Here is a 14,742-nt window from a genome sequence, read left to right as displayed (position 1 = left end):
GCCTCAGCCTCCTGAGTAGCTGGGACTACAGGCGCCTGCCATCATGCCTGGCTAAGTTTTTGTATTTTAGTAGAGACGGGATTTCACTGTGTTAGCCAGGATGGTCTCGATCTCCTGACCTTGTGATCCTCCTGCCTCGGCCTTCCAAAGTGCTGCGATTACAGGCGTGAGCCACTGCGCCCGGCCAGAAGAATTAAATTTTAATAAATAAATTAATGAATTAACAAATTGGACCTTGTCAAAATTAAAAATTGCTCTGTGAAAAGACAAAGCCATAAAAGGGACTAGTATTTAAAATATAGAAAGAACTCTCAAAACATTGAAAAAGCAAACAATCCAGTTAGAACATGGACAAAAGATATAAACACACATGGCACTGAATAGGATACACCGATGGCAAATAAGCACATGAAAAGATGTTCAGCATCATTAATCATTTGGGAAATGCAAATTAAAATCATAATGAGATACTACTTATATATCCATCAGGGAGGGTATCCTTAAAAAAAACTGGTAATACCAAGTGTTTGTGAAGATGGAGAGAAACTGGAATTCTCATATATGGCTGGTGGAAATGCAAAAATACAGCCACTTTGGAAAATATTTTGGCTATTTCTTATAAAGGTAACACCTACCTTCTTATAAAGAAAGGTACACTTACCATACGACTCTGAGATCCCACTTAAAGGTATTTATGCCAGTGAAATAAAAACCTGTGTCCACACAAAATCCTGTACACGAGAGTTAAAAGTAGCTCTATTCATAATTGCCAAAAGCTGGAAACAACTCAAATCTCAAATGTCTTTCTTTTCTTTCTTTTTTTTTTTTTTTTTGAGATGGAGTCTCCCTCTGTCACCAGGCTGGAGTGCAGTGGTGCAATCTCGGCTCACGGCAACCTCCACCTCCCGGGTTCAAGCTTGATTCTCCTGCCTCAGCCTCCCGAGTAGCTGGGACTACAGGCGCCTGCCACCACGCCCAGCTATTTTTTGTATTTAATTTTTGTATTTTTAGTAGAGACGGGGTTTCACCTTGTTGGCTAGAATGGTCTCGATCTCTTGACTTCTTAATCTGCTCGCCTTGGCCTCCTAAAGTGCTGGGATCACAGGCATGAGCCACTGCGCCCAGCCTCAAATGTCTTTCTATGGGTGAATGGCTAAACTAACTGTGGTGTATTCATACAAAAGAATGAAATGCTGATACATGCAACAACATCAATCAATCTCAAATTTATTTTGGGACGTGAAAGAAGCCACACTTGAAAAACTACATACTGTAGAATTCCATTTATATAACAAAAATATAGGGACATAGGCAAAAATACAGTGACAGAGTACAGATCAGTGTTTGCCAGAGATTAGGGGTAGAGGTAGGGAATAACATCAAAGGGGAAGCACTGGGCAAGATTTTGAAGTGATGGAACTGTCTCATACTGTGGTGGGAGTTATGTGACCCTATGCAGTTGTCAAAACTCACAGAACTGTACACCAAAAAGAGTGAGTTTTTCTGTATGTATGTTTAAAATAAAAATTTAAAGGATAATACAAAAATGTAAAGTAGAGAAAGGAAGGGAATGTGACATCAAAGAAGGAAGAAGGCTTCTTAGGAATTAAAGTCCAATCCCAGTTCAGTACTGAGCACAAAAGGTTATAGGGCTGTTAAATCATAAAGGCATCATAAAGATGCCTCACAGGCTATACAAAATAAATGACTCTTTAGTGGGTTCAGAGTTTAAAGGGGCACATATAAACAAGCAGAGGGCCGCCTGCCCAAGGATGCACACACACAGCATGGCACAGGTCTGTTGGCCTAGGGTTGGGAAGGCTAAAGCCCCATGTGAGTTGACTCAGTTCCCACATCCTAAGGGAAAAAAAAAAAAAAGCTTTGAAAAAAAAAAAGAAGTAGATGAGACAACAAAGGAACAAAGAAAGGCTAGAGCCTCTTTCTGAGTGCAACTGGAGAATGAAGACAGATGACAGTGAGAAATCTTTTCTTCAGTAAACACTACTCTTGGGGCTTCCAGCATTACTTTTGAGCCTGTGGCAGTGACACATGGCTGCCATCTGGAGACACCATCTCCAAATTACAGAAAGTCTTTTAAGCACTACAGTTGCAGAGCTGTTGATTATAAGGCCACAACACATATCACAAAGACCTTATTTGGCAGGCTGGGACCTCAACAATCACTCCCATTCTATATCGCTCCCATAGTCTGTCAAGGAAAATACACATCAGATTGGAATCGGTAGAATAAGTAAGAATGGTAAAGGGAAATATAAAGGTCGGTCTAAATGCTGAGACAGTAGGAGAGGCCCCAACTATTGTAAATAAGTTCAAATTTTCCGACCCAGAAAAAATCCTGGCATAAAGACAAAAACGTTGAAAGGCTGGAGAAGAGCAAACACAATCTGTTTTCAAATAAGGAAGAAGTCTCTGGGAACTATAGCCTAGTGACACTGACAGCACTGATAGCATAGTGTTCTAGAATATTTAAACATAAGGCGTATGGCAGTTACCCAGAGAAATAGTGATCTCCAGAAACCCTCTGGAACAAGTAATTCCAGACTGACCTAATTTCCTGTTTGGGTAGGGTCACCAGACTGGTAGAGCAGGGGAAATGGTGGATACACTATGTGCAAGTAAGTGAGGCATGTGACAATGCTTTTCATGTCATTGATGTGGATGAGATGTAATACAGGAGAGGTGACAATATGGTTAAAAATTCATAAGTGGCTGAGCAACTGTACCCAAAGAATGCCCATGGGAAACTGAAACGAGGATGTGGTTAAAAGAAATCAAGAAGGCAATTCCATTTACAATAGCTACAAAGAAATCTAGAAATAAACTTAACCAAAGAAGTGAAAACCTTTACACTGAAAACTATAAAACATCGATGAAAGAAATTAAAGAGGACACAAAAATAGATATCCCGTGTTCATGGATCAGAAGAATTAATATTGTTAAAATGACCATATTGCTCAAAGCAATCTACAGATTCAATGCACTTTCTATCAAAATACCAACATCATTTTTCACAGAAATATAAAAAGCAATCCTAAAATTAATGTGGAACTAAAAAAGAGCTAGAATAGCCAAAGCAATCTCAAGCAAAAAGAACAAAGCTAGAGGCATCACATTACCTGACTTCAAAATATATTGTAAGGCTATAGTAACCAAAACAACACGGTATTGGTATAAAAATAGATATATAGATCAATGGAACAGAATAGCAAACCCAGAAATAAATTCACATATTTATAGCCAACTGATCTTTGACAAGGCCATCAAGAACATACACTGGGGAAAGGACACTCTCTTCAATAAATGGTGCTGAGAAAACTAGATAACCTTATACAGAATAATGAAATTGGACACCCATCTCTCATATCCAAAAATTTACTCAAGGTGGAGTAAAAACTTAAATGTAAGACCCAGAAGTATAAAATTACTAGAAGAAAACATAGGGAAAACTCCTCAGGATATTGGTCTAGGCAACAATTTTATGGTTAAGACCTCAAAAGCCAGGAAACAAAAACAACAATAGACCAGGAAGACTATATTAAACTAAAAAGCTCCTGCACAGCAAAACAAACAACTGAGTGAAGAGACAGCCTCTTGAATGGGAGAAAATATTTGCAAACTACTTATCCATCAGGGGACTAATAATGTCCAGTATATACAAGGAACTCGAACAACTCAACAGAAGAAAAACAAATAATTCCATTAAAATATTGGGCAAAGGGGCTGGGCGCAGTGGCTCACGCCTGTAATCCCAGCACTTTGGGAGGCCAAGGTGGGCAGATTACAAGGTCAGGAGACTCCGTCTCCAAAACAAAAACAAAAAACAAAAACAAAATATTGGGCAAAGGACATGAACAGATATTTCTCAAAAGAGGACACACAAATGGCCAACAGATATATGAAAATATTCTCAACATCACTAATCATCAGGGAAATGCAAATCAAAACCACACAATGAGATATCATCTCACCCCAGTTAAAATGGCTATTATTAAAAAGGCCAGGCACAGTGGCTCATGCCTGTAATCCCAGGACTTTGGGAGGCCTCCGCAGGCGGAACATTTGAGGTCAGGAGTTTGAGACCAGCCTGGCGAACATGATGAAATCCCGTCTCTACTAAAAATCCAAAAATTAGCTGGGCATGGTGGTGGGCACCTGTAATCCCAGCAACTTGGGAGGCTGAGGCAGAAGGATTGCTTGAACCCAGGAGGTAGAGGTTGCAGTGAGCCGAGATCATGCCATTGCACTCCATCCTGGGGGACAGAGTGAGACTCTGTCTCAAAAAAAAAAAAAAAAAAAAAAAGACATAAATAACAGATGCCGGCCAGGATGCAGAGAAAAGGGAACCATACATTGTTGATGAGAATGTAAATTAATATAACCACTATGGAAAACAGTATGGAAATTTCTTAAAAAATGAAAACTAGCCAGGCGTGGTGGCTCACACCTGTAATCCCAGCACTTTGGAAGGTCAAGACAGGTGAATCACCTGAGGTCAGGAGTTCGAGACCAGCCTGGCCAACATGGTGAAACCCCGTCTCTACTAAAAATACAAAAATTAGCTGGGCGTGGTGGCGGGTGCCTGTAATCCCAGCTACTGGGGAGGCTGAGGCAGGAGAATCGCTTGAACCCAGGAGGCAGAGGTTGCAGTGAGCCGAGATGGCGCCACTGCACTCCAGCCTGTGCAACAAGAATGAGGCTCCATCTCGAAGGAAGGAAGGAAGGAAGGAAGAAAGGAAGGAGAAGGAAGGAGAAGGAAGGAAAGGAAGGAAGGAAGGGAGGGAGGGAACTAGCACTACCGTATGATTCAGCAGTCCCACTACTGGGTACCTATTTAAAGGAAAAGAAATCAAGATATCAAAGGGATCTGCATTCGTGTGTTTATCACAGCACTATTCACAATAGCAAAGATATGGAATCAACCTAAGTATCCATCAGTGGACTAATGGATAAATAAAATGTGGTACATATACATAATAGAATAGTATTTGGCCATAATAAAGAATGAAATCCTGTCATTTGCAGCAACATGGATGGAACTGGAAGACATTATGTTAAGCAAAATAAGCCAGGCACAAAAAGACAAATACTGCATGTTCTCATTTAATTGTGGGTGCTAAAAAGTTAATCTCATGGACATAGAGAATAGAATGATAGATACGAGAGACTGGGAGGGGTAAGTGGGTGGCAGAGGGGATGAAGAGAGGTTTGTTATGGATACAAATCTATAGTTAGAGGAAATAAATTCTAATGTTTGATAGCAGAATAGGGTGACTATACTTAGCAACAATGTTTTGTATATTTCAAAGTAAGTAGAAGAGAGGACTTGATACCAACACATAAAAATAATAAATACTGAAGGTGATGGATACCGCAAATACCCTGACTTGATTACTCCACAGTCTATGCGTGTGACACTCAACATGTGCCCCATAAATATGTAAAGTATTATGTACCAATAAAAGAAAAAAGAATGTGGTTAAATACTGTATGGCTGGCTGGGCGTGGTGGCTCACCCCTGTAATCCCAGCACTTTGGGAGGCCGAGGCAGGCGGATCACTTGAGGTCAGGAGTTTGAGACCACCCTGTCCAACATGGTAAAACCCGGTCTACTAAAAATACAAAATTAGCCGGGTGCCGTAGTGTGCGCCTGTAATCCCAGCTACTTGGGAGGCAGAGGCAGGAGAATTGCTTGAACCTGGGAGGCAGAGGTTGAAGTGAGCCAAGATTGCGCCGTTGCACTCCAGCCTGGGCAACAAGAGTGAAACTTTGTCTTAAAAAAAAAAAAAAAACCAACTCCCCCACCCCACCTAAAAAAACCCCCAAAATACTGTATGGCAAAATTGTCTGGTAGGAAGTGTGTAAGTCTTTATTGTGTATCTCCTGTGTTCTAGGCACCATGCTACATGTTTTCCTTTTCACATATATCATCTTATACAGTTCTCCCAACAGCCCTGTAAGGTATGCAGGTGTTTATCCCTCTTTTGCAGATGAGGAAGTAAATTGCCCAGGATCCCTAAGCAAGTAAGGGGTAGAACTGAAATTTGAACCCAAGCTTTGTCTGCTCCAAACCCCATGTCCTATGTAATTGCAGTGTCTGCCACTGCAGATATAAAATAGGCTACTATTTTGAAGTAAACACTGACCTTGTTGAATAGATAATATATCGGCATGACTCAAAACCTCAAAAGTATAAAAAGTTACAAAGTAAAATGTCTTCCCCCAACCCCTGCTCCCATGCCCACCCCGACTTAGTCCCTTCCCAAATAACTACTTTTAATAGTTTCTTTGTGCCTATAAAGCAAATGTTGGTATAGCTTCTTATTTTTCCTTCCTTTTTAATACATAGAGTAGCATATTATGCCCACTCTTCCCTCCATTGCTTGTTTGGTAAACTTAACAGTGTATTTAGAGATCTTTCCATATCACTACATAGCAAGTGTGCAATTTATTTAAATGAAATGACATTTATAAAATACATAGCACAGTGACTGGCACATAATAGGTGTTTGTCCAGAGTCCAAGAGCTGGAAGCGGGAGAAGCGGAGGTTTGAACTCAGGCCCATTGTCTCTGCTTTCTGTAGCTATTCATCTGTCTATCTCTTTTTAAGGTGTATGTAGAAAATAAAGTGCTGACAAGAGTTTTGAAAGGGCCTTCTCTGTTGTCTTCTATTATCTTCAGATAACCCAGGCAGTGTGACTAGCTTGCTCAGGGATGAGGCAAGCTGCAAGGAAAGCAGCAGCCCCAGCTGACTCCAAGCTAGGAGTTGGGATAAGGGAATGATAGAAAGTGCAAGATGAGTGAAAATGATAGCAAATGACATGCCAATTTGCTCTAAAATAATGATTTGGTTGTTCTTTTTTTTCTGGTCTTCTTTTGTAGAACAATGAGTTAATTTTTGATGAAAGAGATGAATTAAGCATGGCTTTAGAGTCAGACAGATCTGAGTTTAAATTCTCTGTGACTCTCTGAATCTAAAACTTCCCTGAGCTTAGTTTCCTGGTTGGTAAAATGGGGGATAATAAACCGTTCCATAGGGCTGTTGTGAGAACCAAATGAAATTTCATGTGTAAAATATTCAACCCTGTGAATGATTTTCCCTAAGTCAGTGTCTGGGTTTGAGCCAGTGTCCCATCTTTCCTAAAGCAGCAACATGCTGTGGTTCCCAGCATTCGTTTTGAGCATGTGACTGAGACACACTACTGCCATCTGGAGACACCATCTTCAAATTACGGGAAGTCATTTAGCACTACAGTTGCAGACCTATTGATTATAAGGTCACAAAGACTTTACCTGGGAGGCTGGGGCCTCAGGTTGTACTTTTCCTGGCCACTCCCTCCCCCTCATCATTGCTAACTTCACTCAATTCATTTTATGCCCTGAGACTAAGTCCTAAAAAGAGCTATGAGACACTACACCTCCAAACCAAAGGCCCGTATGCAGCTTATATTTCTCTAAAGGGCTTTCTGCTCATTTAAGAAGAACCAGTGAAGAAGGTTAATGTTAATAATAGGGCTGCAGACTCCATGAAAGTACCTTCTGCATCTGTTGCTTTTTACTAGCCACCTCTCCAAACTATAGTCTCCCATAATCTGGCTTCTGCTCCCAGGATGCTAGTGGTCAGCATCTACTTTTTACCATGGCTCTGTGAGAGTAACACACATGATTCCTTAAATACAGTTAAATACAGTTAAATACACAAATACAGTTAAAAACAGTTAAATACAGGAATACAGTTAAAACAGTTAAATACAGTTAAAAACAGTTAAATACACAAATACAGTTAAATACAGTCAAATACAGTCAAATACAGAAATATAGCTAAATACAGTTAAATACAGAACTATTTTCTTGAGGGTAATAAAAAGTTAACCAAAGAGGCAGTGCATAATGAAGGCCAAATGAGTGTGTCTAGACAGTAAACATTTATTTCAGAAAAGGTACCTAATAAGTATTCAATAAATATTCGATGAAAGAATAAATGGGTGAGAGAAAGCTCAGTGTGGGCTAAAGCAGTTGGGAACACAGTACTGAACACAGCCTGACCAAAGCACAGATTTCATGTGGGGAGAACAGGTAGGAAGTTGTCAGTCTGGGAAGCTAGACCAAGGCCAGATTCTGATTTAAAATGGTCATTGTGGGCCAGTAGGTTTGGGGGAGGGGGAAACATGAGTCAGATAATCCAGTTAGAGGCAACTGTATTATCCATGTGTGAGGTCAAAGTTTTAATCCCATGGATTAATAAAGAAATGACAGGTCTTGGTGACTGACTGGCAGGAAGTGATGAGGAAAAGGGGGCTGTTAAAGGTGACAGGACCTATTAGAGGTGACATTGAGGTATTTTGAAGTCCGAGTAACTAAGAGAATGATGGTAGTGTTATCAGAAGTAGGAAGGTCAGTAGGTAGAACATTTTTCAGGAGAGAGGAAATACTTTTGTTTTAGATATCTCCAAATGGAAGTGTGTAGCAGCAGTTGGAGATGTAGTCCACCAGCTCAGGAGACAGGTCAGGGTTGACCCAAGTTCAGATCCCAGTCTCATTCTCTCTATTGTCACCACCAGAGAGTCCACCTCCTTTCCCGGTTTCAGCTCTGACCAGAATTGTGAAATGCCATGGAGACCAAGGAAGGGGGATTAAGAAGAAAGGAAGGTGCTCACTGCTGCTGGAGAGACTGAGAGACAAGCTCAAGAAAGGGTCATGGGAATTGGTTCTCTCATGGGAGAGAACTTTTTTCTTCAAGAGATGTCATTTCAGGTTGTAGATTTGTGAGTGGGCGAGAAACAGACTGTAGAGAGTTTAGGAGTTAGTGGGTGCTGAGGAGAGAGGCAGTGGGTATGCACCATTTGGCAGTGAGAAGAACGTGAGTAGAAGGTAGCTACAAAGATGCTCAGAGGAGCTCAAAGCTCTGATAATTTCTCAGTTGAAACTATTTTTCTTAAAGGTCACCATTTACCTCCTTCTTGCCAAATAAAATCTTTCCTTTACCCTCAATTTGATTTCTTTGCAATATTTGACACAATTTATCTCTTACCCCTTCCTTTCCTTAAAACTCTCTTCTCCTGTGGCTTCTGTAATATGACAGGTACTGCCCAGATATCTTCCTACATGACTGACCACTAATTCTCTTTTTTTCCCCTTGCTGGTTCCTCTTCTCCTACTCATGTCTACAGATGTCTTCTAAAGCTCTGACCCTGGCCTTCTGCTCCCTCAGACAACCCATCTATCTAAGCTGATGACTCACACAACTTCATCCTTCCGCCGCCTGTAGGGCATCTTTACCAAACCAGTTTTCTTTTTTGACATTGTCTTTCTGAGAGGGGTCATATTTCTTCCAGGTGTACAGACTGAGTGCTTTCAGACATCAGTTTGTTTCTTAGCCTCTTGGTACATCAAGTCTGTACTAAGTCTTGTCATCTCTTTCTTTGAAACATTTATGGGGTTCATCTGTACCCTCCATTTCTTTGCCACCACCATCAGTCATCTCTAGCCAACATTACTATAGCTGGTTCCTGGAGAGTCTCCCTGACTCAGACTTAACCACTGAACCCCTATTTCTGCATAGAATAATCAGGTTAATGTTCTAAAATGACAATTTACTGTGTCATGCCTCTGTGCAAAAACATGTGATGGGCTCCCTATAGATCCTAGTACAACAGCTAAACTCTTCCACATGGCTTGCAAAGCAAAGAAACAAAGAATCAGAAATAGAAGGGATATTAGATACCACCTGGCCTAACTTCCCTTTTAATGCAGGAATTACTCACTATGCAGCATTCATCACAGATAATTTTCCTGCTTCTCATTAGTATTGTCCCTAGATCATGGAGTCTTTCCTAATTTGGTCTCACTCTTTATATTTAACTTTTTTTTTTTTTTTTTTGAGACAGAGCCTTGCTTTGTCACCCAGACTGGAGAGCAGTGGTGCCATCTCAGCTCTCGGCTCACTGCAACCTCCACCTCCCAGGTTCAAGTGATTCTCCTGCTTCAGCCACCTGAGTAGCTGGGATTATAGGCACGTGCCACCATGCCTGGCTAATTTTTTGTAGTTTTGTTAGAGATGAGGTTTCACCATATTCGCCAGGCTGGTCTTGAACTCCTGACCTCAAGTGATCCACCTATCTCGGCCTCCCAAAATGCTGGGTTTACAAGCATGAGCCACTGCACTTGGCCTATATTTAACCTTCTTTGATACTACTCCCTCCACATTCCATTTCCTCCAATCAGGCTCGTTTCTTCTTAGCTCCCTCCTCTACCAGGTTTGTTCTTACTTTCGTATTTTTAGCCATCTGCTTTGCTGAATGCTCTCCCCTCCCCTTTCTGATTCTCAAAATCCCACCTATCATTCTAAGCTTAGCCTAAATGTCATCTTTCATGACCCTTTTCCTGACTTCTTTTTCTTAAACCCTATTGCATTTACTGCTATGACATAGCTTCACACTTACTTGCCCTACATGTGCTAATTTTATACCCCCCCATCACCCCCAACAGAATATAAGCTACATGATGGGGACAAAACCCTATCTGAGACCTTGTATTACCCACAGGCTTACCTTGCACAGGATTAGGCATTGAGTAACTAGTCAATACTTAATGATTAATAATACATGGAGAACCTTCAGGCTGGAGAGGTGAGGTCACACAGTAAGTCAGTAACCAAGTTCATGATGAGAAATCACAGCCCCTGATTCCCTGTGCTACAGTTTTGGCACATGTGAGCCAAGCCTGATGGGGATGCTTCAGGGAAGGGCCTAGGTCTGAGGCCAGAAAAGAGATTTTCTGGGCTTGAGAAGCAGGGTAGATTACCTCGGTAGTCCAGGGCAGGAGCCTGTGGGACCTCCTCTGCATATACTTCATTGTAGCTTTCATCCGGATAGTAGCCAGAACCTAGAATAAGGAAGACAATATCAAAATGGTGTCTTGATTTCTCACTCAATTCCTTCCCAACCTTCCCCCTCTCATCCAACTTTGTCACTTCCTTAGGACATGGCATTCCATGGGTGGGGAGCCAGGGGGATATTTAATGGGGGAAATCCTGCATTGTAAGGCAGCAGAACTACTGTGGGTGAATCTCAGCACCTCAGTTGCATAGAGGGCAGGCTCATGGTTGTGGTGGCCAGTTACTGCGAGCACTGGAAGACTCCATCTAAAAGAAAAAAATTGAACCTGACCATACATCAATCCTGTCAATCTGGACTATAAATGACCCATTTCCTTGAAGCAACACATGAGTCTTGGTAAGACACTGGGGACTAATCTCTGAGAATGGACTGTGGTCCCTGATAGGAGGCAAAAACAGAACCTGTGTCTTCCCCCTAGTGACAGCCCTGCTTATGGTCCTCAAAAAAACACAATTACTCAGGCTTCCACTAGCCCACAGGGCACAGGCCTTTTTGTCATCGGATTACCGGATTACCATTGCTGGGGGTGGCATGCCAAGGCCGAGAGGGATGACTTAAAAGGCAAGAGGAAATGAAAGCGTTTTGTGAGCACTTTGCCCTGGTTTGGAGAACAGAGAAGGCAGAGTCCTTCGGATAAATTTCCTGTTTCTCTAATCAGAAGGAACTTTAACAGGGAGCTGCTGAGCTAGAGAACATTCCTAATCTATCTCCATCCAGTTAAGTGGCCCAGTCCCTAGTGGAGGCAGGTCTGCGGCTGTCTGGGAGACTAAACAGTATGTTCCACCAGACGGCAGGAAATCGGTCATGAATACGAACTAATTGGAAAACAACTTGGTCCTTTCCGGAGTGAAGTTTCCGGAAGCCCTCCTTCCAGCCTCCCTGAGCCCTAATGCACGCACAGGAATAGGGTAGCCAGCTGTTTTGGAGTCAAGAGACAATTCCCTATTTCCAGGAGAGGGTGTGCTTCCAGGACAGGGCTGGGTTTTAGTGCTGGAGCCCTTTGGCCTGTGTAAATACTCAGGCCACAAGCTCGCCTCCTCCTCTTGGGAAGAGGCACAGGGCCCCCTGCACTAAAGGGCGGAGCAGAGGGCCAGATGATGAAGCTCCTCCATTCCCCACAGGCCCAGACTAGGGGCGGGGGAGGTGAGGTATTGGGAAACCAGTCCAACTTGGTGAACAAGGGAATGAATCAATTGAAAGTTTGCCTTATGAAATCATGTCCTCGTTGGTTTGCCCTCATTCCAGAGGAAAGAGTTCATTTTTTCTTTTTCCCCTTTTTCTTTTTTTCTGTTTTCCCATTTCAGTTCTTCTTCTGGCTTCCGTTGATTTCTTCTCAGACCTCATCTCCCCTGCTCTCTTTTTTCCCATTATGGGAGGTTTCTTTGGTGGGTGCGGGGGAGTCGGTGGGGGTCATGGAATTTTTGTCAGCTGTTTCAGTTCGGTATTAGCCTCAAAGCTTTATAGGTCCTGTAAACAGGAGGCCAGATGTGTGTGATTCCCTAAAGTATTAGGTCTCCCTGCTCCGGTTACAGAGCCAGCTTTTGAAGAAATGCTCAGCAGGGAGCAAAGGACTGTTTAACAGAAGAGAAAACAGGAGTGTCAGGAGTGTCAGAGCCCTGTGGCTTGGTAACAGTAACAACAACAAGAACAACTACGACAATGACTGCTAACATCTCTCAGCTCATATTCTGTGTTAAGCACATTACATATGTTAGCTCATTATGTCACCATAACATGTCAGCAGGGTAGGTACTACTAATGTGCTCCAATATAAAGCCGAAGAAACAGGCTTGAGGAACCAAGAGAACCAAGGTCTCCCAGCTAGTAAGCAGCAGAGTGGGCATTCCAGCCCAGGTCTGCTTGACCCCCTAGATACCAAACTCAGACACTCCACTGAAGATGGTGATTAGGGAAGAGCTTTTGATAATGTCCAACTGGGGTAAAAGTCCAAAATCTCTTTTGCAATCCAGCTTTTTTACTGTGTATGTGGGATCGAAGGCCACCAAGCATTTTACATCATTCCAGAATTACAAGGGATGTAGGAAAACTGTGGGGAAGACTCAATAAGATAATTACAGTCTCCATCAGGGTGCGGAAGTAGCTGGACCAGTGCCAACTATGCTTTGTGTGGAGAAAGGGTTCAGACCATCTTGCCACTTTAAACTTTTCCATTTTCCCATTTCCCCTCTTTGCCTATCTTTGAGTTATTTTTCTTTTTTGCAAATGGTGGAATACTAAGATGGGTATAAGAATGAAATTAAAGGGGAACATTTCCTACATTATTCTGTCTGCTTGTCCCTCTTCAGCCCTGGGGGAAGGACTTGGGGAGCATTCCTCAGTTCCTTTAGATCAATCAGTGCTTGGTTACTGTGTGGTCTGTTACTGGGTTCCTCCAACCTCCATAGTACAGTCAGGCCCTCTAAGCACTGCCCTTCACAAAAGTATAGTTAGACATGTAATTGATAGTTAAAAGACTATTTTAAGATTCATATTAATCCTTGGCTTATGATGACAAATACAGTCTGACTTTCTGGGCTGCACAGATATGCCAGCACACACTTTTAACCCATTCTTTGCTTTATTTATATTCTTAACTTTTCCCAGCCACTGCTGATTATTCCTGGACCCTTTTTCTGATTAGCCCTGGATCCACATTTGGCTGCTATTCTGTGCCATGCCCATTTGAAGACAAGGCTGTACAAGTAAACAAAACAGTCCTGGATGCATAAAGAGTCCTCAATAAATATTTGTTGAAGGAATGAATGAACAAAGGCATGAAGGCAAGCCCAACAGCTGAGCTAGCAGTGTAGGGGAAATGTCTCTCATCATGTGGCCTCCTAAGGATAGAAGAGGGAAGAATGAGTGGAATTGCAGGGCTGGCAGAGGCCTCACCAATCTGAGCTTCTCAGGAGTGGTGACTTGTGATTCACGTGGAAGTGGGGTGTTCCACCTTTGCAAATAGCCCTTTGAGAACCTCAACTGAATCTCACTTTTAAAAAACTGCTCTGTGCTCACGCCTCCAACAGCTCAGGCTTCTGTTTTGGGAAAGGTAAAGACCTTTGCATGCCATGAGGTTTCATACAGGTGTTCAGAATTGGGCTTCGAGCCATCTAATCTCCACTCCTTTAGTCCTGTGGTCTTTGGCTGGATTTTGGTCTCTGTAAATGAACTGAAGCAAGGGGAGGTTGGGGAGGACAGTTGCATATTTATCTCCTGGAGACTTGAGGCACCTTTAACCCCAAACAGGATATGCTCTGCCAAGGGCTTGACTTGAATTTTTTCATCTCAATGTCAGTCCTTGTGCTTCACCCCCTACAAAGCCAGGTTAAGCCAAAAAGGGGAAGAAGTTTGCATATTTGTTTGAAAGCTTGATGCAGCTGTTCCAGACAAACAGAGCTACTGCCAAAGGCCTCCACCAGGAGCTAAGGGCATGTGGAAAATTTTAGCTGCAGGGACTGTGGCTGTGATGGGAGCAGTTTGTTATTTACTCAACTCTGGATATTTTCCTAACCCCATTGGTTGGGCCTGTCTCCTTCCCCCACTGCTCCCCACGGGCCCCTGTGAGGGCAGACACTGCAGGCCACAGAATATTCTTAGCACTTGGAATGCCAGCTGGGCCCCATATAAAACCTCTGTATGCCACTTCATTATCCTGCCCTCATCCCTTCCCCCTCCCCTTTCCCTCTTCTCACTGAGTTTGTTCTCTGGCTCTCTGGGTGAAGAGTGAAATATTCAGGAATCCAGAAATCTCCATCCCTTCTGAAGTAAAGAACAAATGAGAAGAAACTGGGAAATTCCTGATTAAAAGGATGTGATCTGTATTGC

The 14,742-nt window shown here is 42.5% G+C and overlaps 1 protein-coding gene across 1 annotated transcript in view; it reads right to left on the bottom strand.

The window, feature by feature from the left end:
- The window catches only part of SRPX2 (sushi repeat containing protein X-linked 2), a 30,924-nt gene that overhangs the window by 9,600 nt on the left and 6,582 nt on the right, over positions 1–14,742 (bottom strand). The window contains exon 3 of the mRNA XM_057301081.2: positions 10,823–10,903. Coding sequence (XP_057157064.1) covers positions 10,823–10,903 — 81 coding nt within the window. The remainder of the gene's footprint in view (positions 1–10,822; positions 10,904–14,742) is intronic.

The sequence above is a fragment of the Pan paniscus genome, chromosome X, assembly GCF_029289425.2.
Source record: "Pan paniscus chromosome X, NHGRI_mPanPan1-v2.0_pri, whole genome shotgun sequence".
NCBI classification, from domain to species: Eukaryota; Metazoa; Chordata; class Mammalia; order Primates; family Hominidae; genus Pan; species Pan paniscus.
This window is presented reverse-complemented; position numbering and strand designations above follow the sequence as displayed.